The sequence below is a fragment of the Mixophyes fleayi genome, chromosome 2, assembly GCF_038048845.1.
Source record: "Mixophyes fleayi isolate aMixFle1 chromosome 2, aMixFle1.hap1, whole genome shotgun sequence".
Taxonomy (NCBI): domain Eukaryota; kingdom Metazoa; phylum Chordata; class Amphibia; order Anura; family Limnodynastidae; genus Mixophyes; species Mixophyes fleayi.
Genome location: NC_134403.1, coordinates 225,333,723 through 225,352,408, shown reverse-complemented (window position 1 = coordinate 225,352,408; position 18,686 = coordinate 225,333,723). Strand labels below are relative to the sequence as shown.

The 18,686-nt window shown below is 46.6% G+C and overlaps 1 protein-coding gene across 2 annotated transcripts in view; it reads right to left on the bottom strand.

Annotated features, from left to right (window-relative positions):
- Positions 1-12,708: 12,708 nt before the first annotated feature.
- LOC142138689 (uncharacterized) overlaps positions 12,709-18,686 on the bottom strand; it is a 132,459-nt gene continuing 126,481 nt past the window's right edge. Inside the window, exons 5-6 of one of the 2 annotated variants that reach the window (XR_012688092.1) lie at positions 17,385-17,548; positions 12,709-14,990 (exon numbers count right to left, since the gene is read on the bottom strand). Coding sequence is in view for 1 of the 2 variants with exons in the window: in XM_075195536.1 (XP_075051637.1) it covers positions 17,539-17,548 (10 nt within the window). In the remaining variant the exon portion in view is untranslated. Of the gene's footprint in view, positions 17,549-18,686 lie in introns of both variants that reach the window. The other variant, XM_075195536.1, reaches the window with a different exon arrangement.

The following is an 18,686-nucleotide window of genomic DNA, read 5'->3' as shown; positions in this document are numbered from 1 at the left end:
GTAATCAAGTAGGTGCAACGCACAGGTAGGTAGACCAGCAGAGATGGAAACAAATACTCAGGAAGCAGTAGTATATAGAACTGGACACCTGGAGAACACTGAAGAGTAGAGATAGTCTAGACGAGACGAAAGCAGCGAGGCGTTGATCCGATGCAGACTGACGAGTCGACACAGGCAGGAACACTGTAGAAGCACGGAGAGCGGATCAGCTGGCTGCAAACACGAGTAGAACTGAAGGGTAGCGGCAAGCAGGACACTGCAGGTACACGGAGGTAGCGGATAGGAATCAGCTGGTGCAGTCACGATGAAACACGGGAGAGTTGAGATGAGCTGGAAACTGTTGAGCACGGAGGCAGCGGATAGGAATCAGCTGGTGCAGTCTCGATGAAACACAGGAGAGTTGAAGTGAGCTGATAACTGTAGAGCATGGAGGCAGCGGATAGGAATCAGCTAATACAGTCACGATGAAACACAGGAGAGTTGAAGTGAGTAATAACTGTAGTGCACGGAGGCAGCGGATAGGAATCAGCTAATACAGCCACGATGAAACACAGGAGAGTTGAAGTGAGTTGATAACTGTAGTGCACGGAGGCAGCGGATAGGAATCAGCTAATACAGTCACGATGAAACACAGGAGAGTTGAAGTGAGTAATAACTGTAGTGCACGGAGGCAGCGGATAGGAATCAGCTAATACAGTCACGATGAAACACAGGAGAGTTGAAGTGAGTTGATAACTGTAGTGCACGGAGGCAGCGGATAGGAATCAGCTAATACAGTCACGATGAAACACAGGAGAGTTGAAGTGGTCTGGAAACCACAGGAGAGTTGAAGTGGTCTGGAAACCACAGGAATCAGCTGGGCTGAATACACGAGGAAACACAGGAATACCTTCAGAGGCTCATGGGGAATGAGACTCCAAGATCAGGCAACGAGGTATGGAACTCAGGTGCTTTAAATAGGGAGTGTTGCCTGATCAGCCAATTAACTAAAAGGAACAGGTACTGAAGGTTTGAAAGGACTGCCCATGCGCAGACCCTCAGGATGGTGGACGGCCACGGTTCCTAAACACACGGGAAGAAGCACTCACAGTCTGGTGAGTGACAAGGAGTTCTTCAAGAAATTCTCTCGGAAGCCTGGGTGTCGGGGTTCCTCGACCCCTCCTCAAGAGGGGGGTTACTGTTACGAGCCACAGCGGTGCCCAGCCGCCGCGACTCACTCACCTGCGTCCCGCCCGTCGTTATGACGACCGGGACATCACTTCCGGCCATGACAACGGTCGGACGCTTTCTAGCCTGTGGGATAATTAATGCATTAAAGTAATTATTACAAGGGGCTGTGTATTGTCAGAGCCAGGCTCTGATTGGCTGCTGACAGTATTTAAGGCAATGAGGTCTGCTGCCTCATTGCCAGTTATAGCTTCTGTTTGCCAGTCTGCTGACCTGCTCTGTGCCTTGTTCCTGTCTGTTGGAAATTCTACTGATTACCCGTGTATGACCCCTTGCCTGGATTTGGACCCTGCCTGTGTTTCTCGTGACCTTGACCTCTGGCTTGAATACCGACCTCCCTGTCTGCTCGTGACCCCTGACCTCGGCTTGTTTATCGGATCTGCTGTCTGCTGCCGGCCCTTGACCTCTGTTTGGACTCCACTCTGCTTGCCTGGGTTCTCCCCAGCCAGTACACACTTCACGACCCTCTGTCAGTCTGCAGCCCAGCCTGTCCCCACAATCAGGGGCTCCAGTGAACACCTGACTGCCAGAGTAGACCCCGGGTTGTGTTGTGCCGGCTGGAGGGGTTCCTAACAATAATATATATTGTGTAGGATTGTTGACTTTGCTGTTTTGTTGGGATCTAGCTTTTTTTTTGTATGGTGTAGTATAGGTAATACAATTGCTATTAACTTTTCTTATTCTGTAGAAAAACTAAAAGATAATATGTATAATTACGCATCTGGGTCTGCTAAACGAAAGGAGAGAGAGATGGAAAAGGAAGCACTGAAACAACAAAAATGTATGCAGTTATCCATAACCATGAAGATTCCTACAGTGTCTTCTGAGGATCCTAAACCAGATTTTAATGGACCAGGATCTTCTCAGTGCAGTATGACTGCACATATGGATACAGGTAAACAGCAGGATGCTTTTACTGCCAGCTCTGACGAAACCTCAAATACCACAAGCCTGAAGTCTGGACCATCCCATGACATAGAAGAAGAAAACATGCAACAGACCTCGTCTGCTTTCTGTGAAGAAACTGCAATCTTCAAACTGAGAGCATTCAGTAATTGTCTACTGCCTTGTCAAGATCACAAGATACATCTCTAAAATCTATGGAGGATAATATCATTGTAAGTTATTCTAATGATCCCGCTGACTGGGTACTGGGTAATAATTCAACCAAAGCCATTAGAGAGTATTTTTCACGCAATCCATTAAAAAATACTTTGTCAGATTTTTCAGCATCCAGGAGAATCTATTCTGACTACACAAGACTTCTGACTCCAGGGGGTAAATGTATAAAGCTGAGAGTTTTACGGCAGGTTTGAAAAACCAATCAGATTCTAGCTATCATTTATTTGGTACAGTCTACAAAATGATTGTTATAGGAAACACCTCCACTTTTCAAACCCGCCAGAAAACTCTCAGCTTGTTACATTTACCCCCAGATCTCTTTTGGAGAAAAAAAATTAATGGCGAAAGTGTTCACTGCGATTGGCTTATATACACTGAATCAAAAAGCACTGTATTTTGCATCCCTTGTAAACTATACAGCAGTATATCACATGCCCTTGTAACATCGGGATTTAATGATTGGAAAAATGCTGGAGCAAGGTTTAGGGACCATGAAAAGTCAAGTGATCATCCCAGCTGTGTAATGAAATTCACACAACGAGACAAATTTGGTTGCCGGATAGACAACGCCCTTGCTTTGCAAATGGGTAAAGAACAAAATTACTGGAGAGAAATTTTAAAGAGAGTTGTTGTTGTTATCAAGTTCCTAGGAGGACGTGGTTTACCCTGTCGTGGGACTAATAACTAATTTGGTTCTCCACAGAATGGATGTTTCTTTGGATGTCTAGAACTCATCACCCAATTTGATCCATTTCTTGAAAATCATATCTAGCAATATGGAGGAGCAGGAAGTCGAGTAAGCAATTACATGTCCTCCACCACAGTTGAAGAATTTATTGAGCTTATGGGAGCTAAAGTTTTAGATACAATAGTCCATGAACTCAAAAAGGCCAAATGTTTTTCTGTTATTGTGGACTCCACTCCGAATCTTAGTCATGTTGATCAACTAACAATAATTGTGAGATATGGGAATAAGGATGAACCAGTGGAGCGATTTTTAGGATTTGTGCCAATACATTCCCACACTGGAGAGCACCTTGAAAGCACTTTACTATTAGTGCTTTCTGATAAAAATATTGACATTTGCAACGTGCGAGGACAAAGCTATGACAATGGCAGCAATATGTCTGGCAAATAATGTAATACAGACGTGGGGTCCGGGTAATGCCGCTGTACAACCGACATTTTCAGTCTCTCCATACGAAATGACGTAATTTCATACTGTAGGTGTTTAGGCCATTTGGATTGGACACTGGATGGTGATTTGAAGGTCCAGAAAAACTGCATGTCTCACATATGATAAGTAGTTATTTTAGTACTGTAGGACTTATAGGCATAGTTATGTCCATGTCGTTTACAACCTTGTAGGGGTTGACAGTGCCGTTTAACGTACCCCTCCCTTCAGAACAACAACCTGCGAATGCTCGTGGAGAAGCAAAAGCTCTGGAAGAACAACTTAACACATTTGAAACTGCTATCTTGCTTGTTGTATGGGCAAAGTTTCTTGAAAGGTTGGATGCAGCAAGTAAGACTGTGCAAAAAAACAAATGTTTGTATTGATGAAGTAGTGAAACTCTACAGTTCACTAGAGGATTATGTGCAAAAAATTAGAGATTTGTTTGACACTTTTGAAACAGAAGCTAAACAAATGACATTTTATCGAGGTGAAGGAAAGTGCTCAAAAAAATGCAAACAATTCCATGATGAGGAAGAGAACAGCAATTAACCACATTTTACAGCAAGAGAAAAATTCATTTTCAATACCACCAATGTAATAATTGATCATCTTACTGTGGAGCTGAAGAACCAAAACAAGTCCTATGAAAACATCAATAGGCGATTTTAAATTCTTAATTCATCTGGAATACCGATAAATGAGCTGCGAAGTTTGGCAGATAATCTGCAGAACAATTATCCAGACGACATTGAAGATTGTTTCACTGAAGAATTTGTCCAATTTTCTTCAATGTTGCCTGAGGAGAGTAACCCATTGGCAATGAGCCAGTTTCTAATTGACCATGATCTTATGGATATTCCCTAATACAGAAACCATGCAACATATTTTAGTATGTATGCCTATTGCTAGTGCCAGTGGAGAGAGGTCATGTTCCTGTCTTAAACGAATTAAAAATGAAAGAAACATGGGCCAAGATCGTCTATCAGCACTATCTTTGATATCTGTGAAATCAGGTCTTGTTAAACAACTGAACTTCAATGACCTAGTGGATGATTTTGCAAAAAAAAAAAAAACACGCAGAGTAACTGTAGAAATGCAAAGGAATGCTATATTTATTTAAAGTAATTGAATGAAACTGTATATATGGATGAGAGATTTTTTTGGTATTTTATTTTTGACATATTCTCTGATATTAGACGTTTAAAGTTAATATATTCTATCCTTAAAAATAATTGGAATCAAAGATTGTTTCAGTGTGTTTTTATGTCAAGTGTTAAGTTATAAAAAAGGACTATATAATCTATGCTTGAAAAAAACCCAACATAAGTAGAGCTATGGATTGTTTCACGGAGGATTATTTTGCCTAGGGTCCCTTGAAGTCTAAATACGGCTCTGGTGTGTGTGATGGCACAGGGGGCTTGTGGCAATATAATGTGTCGCATTTGTGTGTGTGTGTGTGAAGGCAGAGGGGGCTTGTGGCAATGTAGTGTGTGATGGCACAGGGGCTTTGTGGCAATGTAGTGTGTGTGTGTGTGTGTGATGGCACAGTGTGCCTGTGGCAACGTAATGTGTGGTGTGGGTGTGTGTGTGTGTGATGGCAGAGGGGGCTTGTGGAAATTTAGTGTGTGTGTGTGTGTGTGTGTGATGGCACAGTGGGCTTGTGGCAATGTACTGTGTGTGATGGCGCAGTGGGCTTGTGGCAATGTACTGTGTGTGAGGGCAGGGGGCTTGTGGCAATGTACTGTGTGTGGTAGGTGGTGACTAATTAATGGGTGCTCTTATGTTTGTAGGGTGATGATGGGGCAATTTAATTTAATAGTGGGGACTATTAATTTAAGATGGGGTGGTTTGGTTTGGTTATTTTGGGAAGAATGAGGTCTATTTATTAAAAGTGAATATGAATTATGTAATTGCAGCAATGGTTGCGGTAAATAGGTATATTTATTACATGTAAATACTATTAATTTATTACAGGGGCTGTTTAGAGGGAGGAAAATAGGTTTAGTTATTAAATGGGAATACTAGTACTTTAATGTTCGGTTTAGTTGGAGAGATATAGATCTATTTATTAAATGGGAATACTGTTATTTTATTGTTGGGGCTGAAGGAAGGCCTAATTATTTATCGTGGGTGCTCTTGATTTATTGCCAGGTTTGTCTAAATGTGCCCATTTTTTTCCAAATATGGCCTCCAACATTCCAGGATCCAGACAAGCCGCAACTAAAGAAATCAACAGCCACAGGTGGTGAAAGTAACAAGAACAAGTAGGAGAGAGCAGGACAGTCTGTCAAGTGTTCTGATTCTAGTGGAACAATCCCGATTTCTGGTGACTGCTCTGCCCAATCTAAGGGGCAAGTCTGTGTACTGTTTATATACACACTGCATGCTTTATATACAACATATGGTGCTAGCTGTCTTTCGTGGGCTTGTCACACCCCCTCTAGTGGTGTGGCTACATCTCTTTAGAGGCTGGCCACAGACCCTCTGGTGGGTCTCTACCATTGTATTCCCCCTGTGGGCCCTTCATGCACCAGTCCGACACTGCTCACAAGTCTAGGTTTGCCGGACATGCTGGTATCAAGAAGACAGTGGCTCTCCTCTCCTGTCTCTACTGGTGGCCCTCCCTGGTCGCTGATGTAAAGAAGTACATCCTTGTCTGCGAAGTTTGTGCCAGACACAAGACCTCCAGACTTTCGCCTCCTGGTCTTTTCTTTCCTCTCCTTGTGCCAGAGTCTCCATGGACTAGCTTACTATAGATTTTATCACTGATCATCCCAACAGCCATAGTTAAAATTCAATCTGGGTCATAGTTGACCGATATTTCAAGTTTGCCAATTTTATTCCCTTGAAGGGACTACCATCTGCTTCTGCATTGGCATTACTATTTATAAAAAATCATCTTCCGTCTTCACGGTTGTCCTCTTGAAATCATCTCAGACCATGGGGTGCAGTTTGTCTCTAAGTTCTGGAGATCAATCTGCAAGCATTTGGGGATCAACTTGAAATTTTCCTCTGGATATCACCCGCAGACGAATGGCCAGACCGAACGAGTCAATCAAGATCTGGAATCTTATCTTCAGGGCTATTGATTTGAACAGCAATCCTCATGGAGTGAGTTCTTACCACGGGCAGAGTTCACTCACAACAACCATCAACACGAGTCTACTGGTCTTTCCCCCTTCTTTATTCTTTACGGAAGACATCCCATATTACCAAGTCTCGCGGAGCTACCCGAATTCTTGGTGCCAGCAGCTCAGAGTATGTTTCGTAATTTTTCTGAGGTTGGTTCAAAATGCAGTCTAAGTTGCAGCAGTCTTCTAATCACTATGAAAACTTTGCGGATCGCCACCGTAGAAATCTTATGGTTCTCCATGTGGGTGACAAAGTATGGCTTGCTACTCGCAATCTCAAGCTCAAGGTCCCGTCCATCAAACTTTCACCTCACTTTATTAGTCCTTTTCCTATCTCTCATATAATCAATCCTGTTACTTATAAACTCCGGTTACCTCCTTCTCTCCAGATACATAATGCATTCCATATTTGCTTATTGGAGCCGCTTGTCCTTAATGAATTTACCCAAAGATCCTCTTCACCTCCTCCAATCAAGACCATCCAGGGCGAAGAGTTCGAGGTAGAATGTTTTTTAAAATGACGCCTCCTCAGAGGCAAGGCCCAATTCTTGGTACACTCTAGGGTTATGGTCCCAAAGAAAGATCTTTGTGCTCCCCGTCTCATGAAATAATTTTTGAGGAATCAAGCCATTTTTTCAGGGGGGGGGGGGTACTATCAGGTGCCGTCCCTACACTCCTAATAAGTGCATGGGACGGTCGCATGTCCTGCGCCACTCTCCGCGACTCGTTCCCTAGCAATGGGATATGCTTCCGGCCCTGGGATACCATGCTGCGCAGAAACGATCGTGTCCCGTTGTTAGGGCTTCCTGATGGCAGTCAGATGTGTTCTGACTGACTGAGTGCAGATTCTTCTCCTCCCTTTATAAGGAACACTTTGGCACCATTAGGGTGCCAGAGTATTGGTTCACTCCAGCACTTACTGTTATTTCTGGATTCTGATTTGGTTCTGTACAGTTTGTTTGGTATTGACCTTCTGCTTGTTCCTGACACGTCTTCTGGTTATCCCTGCGTACTGCGCTACTGTTTGGCTTGACCTGGTTTGTTCGACCATTCCTGTCCTACTCGACTGCGCTGGTGACTTACTTGGAGAACCGCACCCTGCGCATCCCACGCAGCGAAATCCATACCTCCTTGCGGGAGGCCCTGGTGAAGCCCGCGGGTGAGTTAGACTCCACAGCTCCCTGTTCAGTTGCGCAAATACCAGCCAGTGGCTCCTATGGTATTATTAACTGTGAAACTATATGAAAGCAAATAAAAAAATTGTCCATAAGCTAGGGCCATTACCTAAAAGCAAACTATTATTATTATGAATTTAGTTATTAGGTCATTCAAACAAATTATTCTATAGAGAGATACAATTGATCAAAATAGAAATATCCATTTACTATATCTAAAAAAGCAGGTGTCAGCAATAGATTGCAATAGAACACTTAAACATTTATAGATATAAAATGTGAAAAGTTGCTATATTAATTATTCTCTTTTCATGAATAAGAAAGAGAATACAGGTTAACATAGCCAGTTCTAGATCACAATACAAAGATGTCCAGTCTTTTTTTTTAAACGGGTCGGATTAACATAGTGGCTGATGAAGCTGCAGCCTTCAGAAAAAGGCCCATGATGGGAGCAATGAAAATATTTTTTTGTTTTGCTATATATAATTGTTTTTCACATAATTTTCCAGATGGTGGGGAAGCCAGGGAGATTGTTTATATTTTACTAGAAGCCCAAGTGGAGGTTAAAGAATGTTGGCCTGTAACACAGATTTGGGTCTATGGAACTATTTGTTCTCTTTCTCTTTGTGGCTGTTGGTGATGTCACATTAAGTACTTCCATTCCCATTTGAGTCTTCACCCTGGTGAGATAGCAACATTCAACTGTAGGTTGAGTAAGTGAGGTGAGCAAGGAGCAGCTTCAGCTGGGTGCAACTGTCCATCCAGCAGAATGACTATAGCAGTTTGAGCCCTAAACAATTCACCATCAACTGCAAGTGCTTGCATATACTGTGTCAGTTTTGGCTGACAATGGGGAAATCAGTATTCTATATGTATGGCAATGGGATTATAACTGTACAATTTATGGTTGTTGATGAGGGGTATCACTATGCACTGCAGTTTACATTTGATAATAGGGATATCACATTGCACATTACATTTTTCAATGGTGTTATCACTGTGCAATTTATGGTTGTCAATGGGGGTACAATATGATTGTCAGTGGCTTTATCTCTGAAAAATATGACTGGCAATGAGGTATCAGTGCATTATATGAAGGGAAGGGGGGTTTCTGTATGCAAAATATGACTGGTAATGAAATACAACTGGCAATGGAGGGATCTTTATGCTATATTTCACCAGAATTGGGCACAGTGTTTTTTACATATGACTGGCATTGGAGGATTGATGTGGTATATATGACTGGCACTGGGGAGATCTTCATGCTATATTTCTCTGGCAATGGAGTATCTTTGTTCAATATTGTGACAGGATGGACCGCCTATGCCACCCTGTCTGTTGTTGCTGGGAACCGTCTGGGCTTACTTTGCACTGTCCCCTTTCGTTATTCCGAATATGCCCATTCTGTCACAGTAGGAGGAGCCTGCTGCCACTAGTGGACTCATTTATGGCATCCAGAACCATGTTTCTTCTGGGTAACTGTCGCTGCTAGTGTACTCCGGTGCTGGTACACCTGGGCTGGTACCCCTGACCGCTTACAATGGATCAGGGTGCTGTGGATGGATCTCCCCTGGCCTATCACACTGGCCAGAGCTGCTGGGTAGCGGGCAGATTGGTGGTACTAGGAGCTGGGTCCAAACTTCAGAACAGCCAGAGGATGGATTAGATTTAGGGTCTAACCTGTAGGTCACAGGAATACAGCAATATTGAAAACGTTGTCAAGCAGGGTCTTGAAGCACAGTGATGTTTATTTAGTTCAAGTGTCCTGACAAGGACAGTTCCACTGATTAAAGGTATCAGTGGTCAGGTCAGCTGGAACATCAAAATGATACATTTCAGCGTACAAGGGCTGTCTTTTTTATACAGTTTTAGAGACTAGTCTTGGCAGGGGTTAAGCCAGCCCCCTGATCAGAGACGGCTCCGCACAGACTGCAATATTTCATTCAAACATTAATATCAGGATGTACTCTAATCCTGCATCTAGCACAATTTAAAAAACTGATTTCCTCAGATTTCCATCAGATCTCAGAATGTTCTTAGATTTTAAATGCAATTTATACTTAACCAAACTTACATTTCTGTGATATCCTACATCACGTGATGTTTACAATATACAGAAAAGTTCTAACACCCTTAACAAAGAAACTCAGGAACTCACAGTAACGACCTCATGTGGTGTGTTCAAGCATTGGTCATTCACATTAAATAGACTTATTTAGCCTTAATGAGGACATGCTCTAGAAACTACACAAAGATTTCCTCAAATAAATGCTTATCAGAAATCAAACATATACCTCAGACATGAGTGCATTTCCTTTCTTCCCTGGTCTCAGAAATACAGATTTCCCTTAGCAAAATATAATACAATATCAATAATTAGAGCATTTGCAATTATATAATTGAACGCCCTGCGCTATTTCCTTTAAATAAATGTATACCATAAGTTACATATAAGTGATCCAATCACACTTCTCACCCCCTTGTCCATGCGGGCAACCACCGTGCCATGTCCCAACGACTTGGCTCCCGGTCCCACAGTTCTTAGGGTTACCGGGGGTGACACGGAGGATCCAGTTCTTCTTGCCGAGACAGTCCATCTGCATTGCTCTGGGCCTTTCCTTGCTTGTGAATTATTTGAAAGTTATAAGTTTGAAAGGCAAGGCTCCAGCGCAACAATCTGCCATATTCACCTGAGGTGTGTTGTAGTCACTTTAAGGGGTTGTGATCAGTCACCACAGTAAAATGTCATCCATACAAATAAGGTTGAAGTTTTTTCACTGCCCAAACAATGGCCAAACATTCCTTCTCAATTGTGGCATACCCTGTCTCCCGGCTTAGCAGTTTTCTGCTCAAATAGGCCACAAGGTGCTCCTGTCCATCTGGCCCCATCTGACTAAGTACCTCTCCCAGTCCATACTGTGATATGTCACTTTGCACAATAAAGTCCTTGTCATAATTGGGCGCCAACAGAATTTAACGACTGAAATGCCAGCTCACAAGCGGGTGTCCAGGCAAATACTTTGGGAAGTTTCTTCTTAGTGAGATCTATCAGGGGCTTCGCTACAGTGCTAAAGTTTGGGACAGAACGTCTGTAGTCCCCTGCAGTCGTTAAGAATGCCAGTACATGTAACTGGGTCGTGGGCTGGGGCCAGTCTCAGATTGTCTCTACCTTAGCTGGTTCTGACCTAACCCTACCTCCCCCCACACGATGACCCAGGTACTGTATCTCTGACATCCCTATCTGGCACTTCTCTGCCCTAACAGTCAGACATGCCCACCCAATCTTCCCTAACACCAGCCCTATTTACTCCAGATTATCTTCATAAATCTTACTGAAAATGGAAATAACTTCCAGGTAACCCTGAACTCTGTCCAACTCATCTACAAAAGCATTAATACAGGGCAACGGGTAGGTGTCAGACATGAGAACATTATTCAACTGGCGGTAGTGTATGCAAAACCACGTTGCTTTATCATTCATGGGAACCAATACACCGGAGGAAGCAGATGGACTGCACAATGGCTGGATCACACCTAGCTCAAGCAGTCCCCACATCTCCCTGTATAGACTCGCCATGGCCGCTGGTGAGACCCTTTACGAGGCTTGCCTAACTGGCCTATGCTCACCAGTGTCTACGTAGTGAATCACCAAGGAAATCCGACCGGGCTTTCTACTGACCTGAGTCGCAAAGGCCCACAGCACTGCTTTAAGCTGCTACCTCTTGCGGGCACTCAACTGCTCATCCCAGCCCCCTTCCTCTACACCACCTTCACCTCTGGCTTCCGCGAGGAGGTCAGGTAGTGGGTCACTTCCTGGTTCCTCAGTTGGTAATCAGCAAACCGCTGATACTGACTCCACACGTTCGTAGTATGCCTTCAACGTTTTTACGTGGTTCTGATGCCCAGTTCACTCATGAACTGTGTCCTTTGATCGGTTAGGATTTCACTAGGGAACCCTACTCTACTAAATACTCCTGCAGCGCATCCGCTACCTTTTCCACAGTTATGGAGGACAGAGCTACAGCCTCTGGATACTGGGTAGCGTAGTCCACCACGGTGATGATGTACCTTTTCCCCGATCTACTGCGCACAGGCGGGGTCCTACTATGTCCACAGCCACTCTATGAAAATGTTCCCCAATTATTGGCAAGGACCTGAGGGGATCACGAGCACTGGGGTGCCCGATGCGCTGACACACATCACAGAACTTACAGTAGGCCTGGACGTCATCCGGCATTCCAGGCCAGAAAAAGGTCTGTGTCAGGTGCTTCAGTGCTCAGTCTCTTCCCTGGTGTCCTGCCATAGGGAATTTGCGGGCACCTGACATTAGTTGCACACGAAAACCTTGTGTTACCAGCAGTTAAACTTGTCCCCGGACAGGTATATCCCCATCTACCTTCCTAGCTACGCAGTACAACAACCCATTGCGCCATGTCACACTCCCCAACACTATTGCTGGAAGGCTGTCACTAGCCTGTCACCTCATGCCTTCCATTGAGGGATCAGAGAGCTGCGCTGTCCTGAACTCTTCCCTGTGGCCCTCACGATCGTCTAAGTCAGGATAAGCTGCAGGGGGTCTATGTTGGAGTGACTAGGGTTAGTCAAAGTGGAATCAGTCAAAGGTGGGGTCATTGTGGTCAGCTATACTCACCGCTGGAGCTAGGTTACTGCTAGGGACAGGAGCATCACCAGCCACCTCCACAAGATCAGGTTGGCAAGAGATAACATCCTCTGCGTTGTTAGGGGACGTAGTCTTTCCAGAGGCAAAGGGCTGGCTGTTTCCTGAATAAATAGCAAAGGTGGTCTTAAAGGGCTCACTGTGTATGTACCCATAAACCCCACATAACCCTTAATATTCTAAACATTTGCATGCAAATAAAGACACGGAGACTTGGATAAGTTATTAAAAATTGCCAGAACTTTTATTATTATTTTAAATTAACTAAACCTATGGTGGCGGAGAAAGGGCACTGCGAAACAGCTCTCAAGCTGGTAACACTATATCACAAGTGGACTGGCGCAAACCGCCGTACGTCCACAACCACAGGGGAACAAATCCCATCAAAATTGGTGCTGAGTTGGCGTCAGAGTGACTGCCCCTTTAAAAACTCACTCTGCCCTCCCTCACCGAGCCAGACAGGGACCCTCCTCACCGAAGGACCAAAAAGGAGTTACTGGTGCCTCCTAGGGAACAGTGACCTATGACCAACTACCTGTGCGCCCACAAATCAGCCGCTGAACGCAGTGCCTTCCTACCCCGCTGCGCCCCACAGACGCCGCAGCCCACCACCAACTAAACAAAACACGACGCAACTCCTCCGCAAATCCTCTCTACAAAAAAACCCATACCTTCCTCCGTTAGGTGCACGCCGTCCCGCCTAAAAAATTGAGGTGACTACCCCCAAACCCGGATGATCTATAATCAAACCCCCCAAGGACCGTATAACCTTCCGAATCGCGCTATTAAGTTTTCTGACCATAACTGTCATCTTTTGTAAGGAGATATTCGTTCTCCATGCCAGCCGGGGAATTAATGCTGACCAACCAATAATGATATCTGGCCACGCCTCATGAATACGCCTAAGGTCTTCCCGAATCTCAATGATAAGATCAAGTAACTTTCCTTTTCCCAAGTCATTGCCACCCGCATGTACTATCAGAACATTTGGCGGGCCCTGTTGTTCAATAAGCTTCTCTAACCATGGTATAAGCTCGGACCATCCTAGACCTCTTTTGCCCCACCATCTTATCACGATGCCCTTGTGATTCGGGATAACGTTAGACCTGGGATGGCCAGCGGCCCAGAAAACAAAGGAATGGCCGATGATCCACACCATCTTAGTTGGAGCACTCTCACCTGGAAGCAGAAAAACAGTGTTAAAAAACATACCACCTTATTAGGAAGACAGGTCAGGCTTAGCATAAAGCACCAGAAGGATAGAATGATGAAATAACCGTCCACAGGGGAGGATGAGGGTAAAAAAAGACACATACGGGGAGCAGGCCACCCAGGCAAAGGTAAACAACACCCGGAAAAACCCCGGCAGCACACCACTAATCAGGACTTACGCCCAGGGAAACCCGGATGAAAATCCCTTCGCGCCCCCGCTCCAAAGCGACGAGCGGAAAAGCCCAGGGTAGCCCACCAAATGGAGGGAGAAGATGGGATGGGGTAGGAGAGTGGGGTGAGTGGGAGAACACAGGAAAGGATGAAAAGGAGAAAAAGAAAAACTGTGAAGGCAACATTATGATTAGCGAAAACAACATCAAACATCAACACTGTCAATCCTGACATAGGATTTATATGCTGTGGATTTCCAACGGCCTATGGCTTTTATGGCCTCAGTAGAGGATCCGGCCATGGCAGCAGATGTAGCCGCACCAATCCTAAACGAATGCGTCCCGTACATTGCGCTGTCCAGATTTAGGGATTGCAGGGTCCGCCTCAAAATGGCCGCAAATTGGTATTTCGTCAGTGGCATACCGTTGTAATGACATAAAAACAAGCAGGCCTATTCATCAACTGTGACACTAAAGGGACCGGACATATATTACTATTTGTCTGCTTATTTAACTGCACCCACGATCCCCTGCCACACTGATCAGTCTTAGATCTAAATATTTTACAGGACACAGCACCCTCGCACAGGATAACGTACTCTGCCCTCAAACCGGACTCTTGATGCCCCCTGGACCTAGCCACCAGTTAAGAAACACGAAAGGCTCCAAAAAAGGCCATAGAGAAAGCGGTGCTAAATAAAAGCCTCTCGTAATCGTCCACTGCAACTAAAACCAGGTTCCCAATCAACTTGTCCAGAATGTTAGTTGTGATTGGCAAGCGTGCATCGACGTGTGAAGGTCTTGTCCTACCCCACCCCTTTAGGGCCTTACTGATCATAAATCCCTTGGTGACATCCGGAAGACCTTGCAGCCTAGCCATGAACGATATCCCCGCCAAGGTAGATGCCATAGCGGCTCTAGATTCACCATTGGAGTACCTATCCCACATAAAGGCTAAAATAGCATCACGCTGACCTGCCTCAGACTGATCTTTTTGCTTGCTGTACAGTGACCACCGTCTCCATGCTGACTGGTATGTCCTCAGGGTGGAGGGAGCTACTGCTTGCTCCAAGAGCCCTCTTATGTCGGCTTGATGATCTGCCAAACACAAGAGGGACACGGAATACCAACACTGTCCGTTTGGGGAGCCAGACTGAGGAACCTGCTCCATTGGAAGCGAAACAACGCATCGGCCAACCTATTCTGAACCTCCGGAACATGTCTAGCCCTAAATGAGATGTCATGCTGAAGACAGCGCAAAACTAGGTGACGCAGGAGGGATATGGCATGATGCGCAGATGCACTCTGTTTGTTGATCGACTGGACCACCCCCAAATTGTCGCACCAAAAAACAATGTGTTTCCCCTGCAAAGCAGGCGCCCACAGTTCAATTGCTACCACAATAGGGAACAGCTCCAAGACCAACAAATTCTTGGTAATCCCCAGCCTATGCCACTCATCCGGCCAGCTGTCAGCACACCAGTGCCCATCCAGGTAAGCCCCAAAGCCGCATGCTCCGGAGGCATCCATAAACAGATTGATATTAAAATTTGTTACGGGTGATGACGGCCAAATTCGACTGCCGTTGAACTCCTTCAGAAAGGTGAGCCAAATCTGCAAATCCTCCCTAATCACCTGAGATAGACGCACGGCCGCATGCGGCCTACATCTACCCGCTGTGGCTCTCTGTAGCTTTCTGCAGAATACCCTTCCCATGGGGATCACACGACAGGCAAAATTAAACCTCCCTAACAGGGACTGGACCTGCCTAAGTGAACTGGAGCTGGATCCTAAAACCTCCCCAATAGCCTCGCACATCTTTGAAACCTTATCAGCTGGGAGTGTCGATCTCGATTCCGAGGAATGAGAGACACGTGGCTGGGCCTTCCGTTTTGTCAGCCGCAATGGGAACGCCTAGCACCTTGAACAAGGCCTCAGTGGAAAACAGCACATCCCGACAACATGTGGAATCAGCTGGCCCGATAACCAAGAAGTCATCAAGATAATGTGCTATTCACCGACACCCCGTTCCCGTCTGAATGCACCAGTGCAAGAAGCCGCTAAACTTCTCAAATAGCGCACAGGATATCGAACAACCCATGGGAAGACAGTGATCGATATAGTATCCACCACGATGCCGAAAACCCATGTATTGAAACGACTCCGGATGAAGGGGCAGTAACCTGAAAGCCGACTCGATATCAATTTTAGCTAACAGGGCACCCCTACCGCATTCCTGCACCAAAGCTAGCGCGGCCTCAAACGACTGGTAACTAACCGAGCTCAGCGTGGCGTCTATCGCGTCATTAATGGATTGGCCAGCGGGGTACGACAAGTGCTGTATTAGTCTGAATTTCCCCGCCGCCTTCTTGGGGACAACCCCTACAGGGGACAAAATCAGGTTGGGGATGGGAGGAAGTCGAAATGGGCCAATCATGCGACCCAAAACAACCTCCTTCCCTATTTTTTCATCAAGCACCTCTGGTAGAGCGAGCGCTGACTTCAAATTAACCGGCGCTGCCGTGGAAATGTTGCCCTGCACTGGGAGTCTAAAGCCGAGGTGAAAACCGTCGTGCAGGAGGGAAGCGGTATCTCTATCCTCATACCACGCGAGCCATTTGTCCAGCTCAGCCAAATTAATTGGCGATGGACCCTTGACTCTGCAGAGCTGAATTTGCGCTTCTTCCCCTACCCCCGCTTCCTCGGGCCTTTGCACATTCGGAGGCTGGATGTTGTCCGCCACATGATGAGCAGATGTGTTTTAATCTGCAGGATGACCCTCGCTGGCAGGCGCCTGCATTAAAATCATAGCACCGTCCCTTGGTGGGGAGGGACGCTTGTGCCCTCCCCGGCCCTTGAAACCGCCTACCTAAGCCGGCCTCCACCGTCTGGTTACCCGGCCTCATCAATTCTAGCCAGGTGTCTATGTCCTTCGACCCTAAAGGTAATCTCTCGCGTCCACTCATACGCTTTCTGAAAAGCTCGTCGTATGCCCTCCAAATTCGTGGACCGTCTTTCACATACATCCCGCTAATCAGGTGCATTTAACGCCATACTTCCACTTGTTTGCTGGGCCTACTTTCAAGATATATTGTCGCAAAAATGCCGAAGGCATTCACCCATCTGGAGAAAGATCGGTACTTCTCCTCCCCATACCTGACTTATCACAAGCCGCCGCCAATGCCTTCTTATCCTCCCCCGTCAGTGCGTACATGTCCACATACTTCCCTCGTCTAATCCTATCCCTCACGGTAGGCCTGATCCCATGCGTAATTTCCAAAGTTTTGACCTGCCCTAGCTCACTGCGGGCTACTGGTTGTTCGGTGTCTCCTACCCGATTAGTCTGTTTACTGCGATCTCCTAGCAACCGAGTCTCTAACAATTTAATCAATTTTCTAGGTCTATCCTCAGAGTCAGATGACCCGCTGCTGGTGGATAGAACCGGGGACCCCAGCAGCTGTGTTTTATGTGTAGTAGCGGAACTGGACTCACCGCTGATAACAGGATTCCCGGCTCCGGTAGACGATACAGCCTCCCTTGCAGGCCCCCTGAAGTCCCCGATGCAAACTCCTCGCCACCTCTGGACGCCCTCCGATCACGTGACTCAGACCCGGAACGTCCACCAAAGTCGACCCTTGATCCACTATTAGCTGGTTCTGAAATAGAAATAGGAGCAGTGAGCTGCGGTCTGGGTAAATAGTCTAAGCGCCGCCGCGCTGCGCCAAGTCTCTCACCGCCATATTCATGTGTTGGGGCAGAATAGAGGGCCGAACTGGTGAACCCCCTTACCTCCTCCCGCCGTGACGTGGAAGGGCTGCAGTACCACGGGAAACCCACCCAGTGGCCACTAGAGCGGGTAGTGTCATGGTGAGGGGGTGACCTGAGGGGCAATTGAGCTGAGCCGACATGTTGATAATCAAAAATAAACCCGTCCCCGCCAGGGCTACATACCCCAACGGGACCACTAGGGGAACAATCCCGTACAAATTCCCTTTGAACCGGCCATAAACCCCTCCCCGGTGGAGATAGGCTGAAACGGGTTACGGGGTGCCGTACGGGCAATTCCCTGCTAGTGAAAGTGTTTGCGGTAACCCTGTCAGAGGCGTCCACCCCAGTGAAACCCCACTCCCGACTGACTCGTGTAGCGGGCCGGCCAGGAGTCATGGGTTGACTATACCCACCCCTAGTTGCCCAGGGATCTGAAATGTTCTGTGACCCCCATGCAGAGCCCCGCCCGCAGTGGGGCAAAAAGGGGCTTGGTGGAAAGTGCAACTGGTGAAGGGCCGGAGGGTTGTGAATAAGTGATCCCCCAACCCTGGATGACACAGGGGGAGTAATGGGACACTGGATGAAGGATGGATCTCTATGTGTGCCTGTTTCATGGCTGGTAAGTATACTACCCCCAAAGCCCGCTGTGCTGCGCCAATGCAGGACTCTGCTATCACCTTGATTAACATTGAGACACACAGTCTCGTGGGAATTGATGCTGGCAACCACTTCCCCCCACCCCCCTCCTGCTGCACTAACTAAGGCTGCCGCGGCCGGGCGCGATGGTGCCCTGGTTCTGCGCATACGCGACCCGACGGCTGAACGAGGGGCCGCTAACCGACCCCTGCGACCTACCGAGGACCTGGGATGGTGTTCCGCCGATGGGCAGGCAGGGAAGGTGGGTGCCGGAGCTGGGAGAGCCGCGGGACGGACACTAAGATTCAGGGGAACTGGGGAAGGCTGCACGGAGGCAAGATGGCGGGCGGAACGAGCAGGGGAGGGAGATCTGAGGCGAGCAGGATGGGC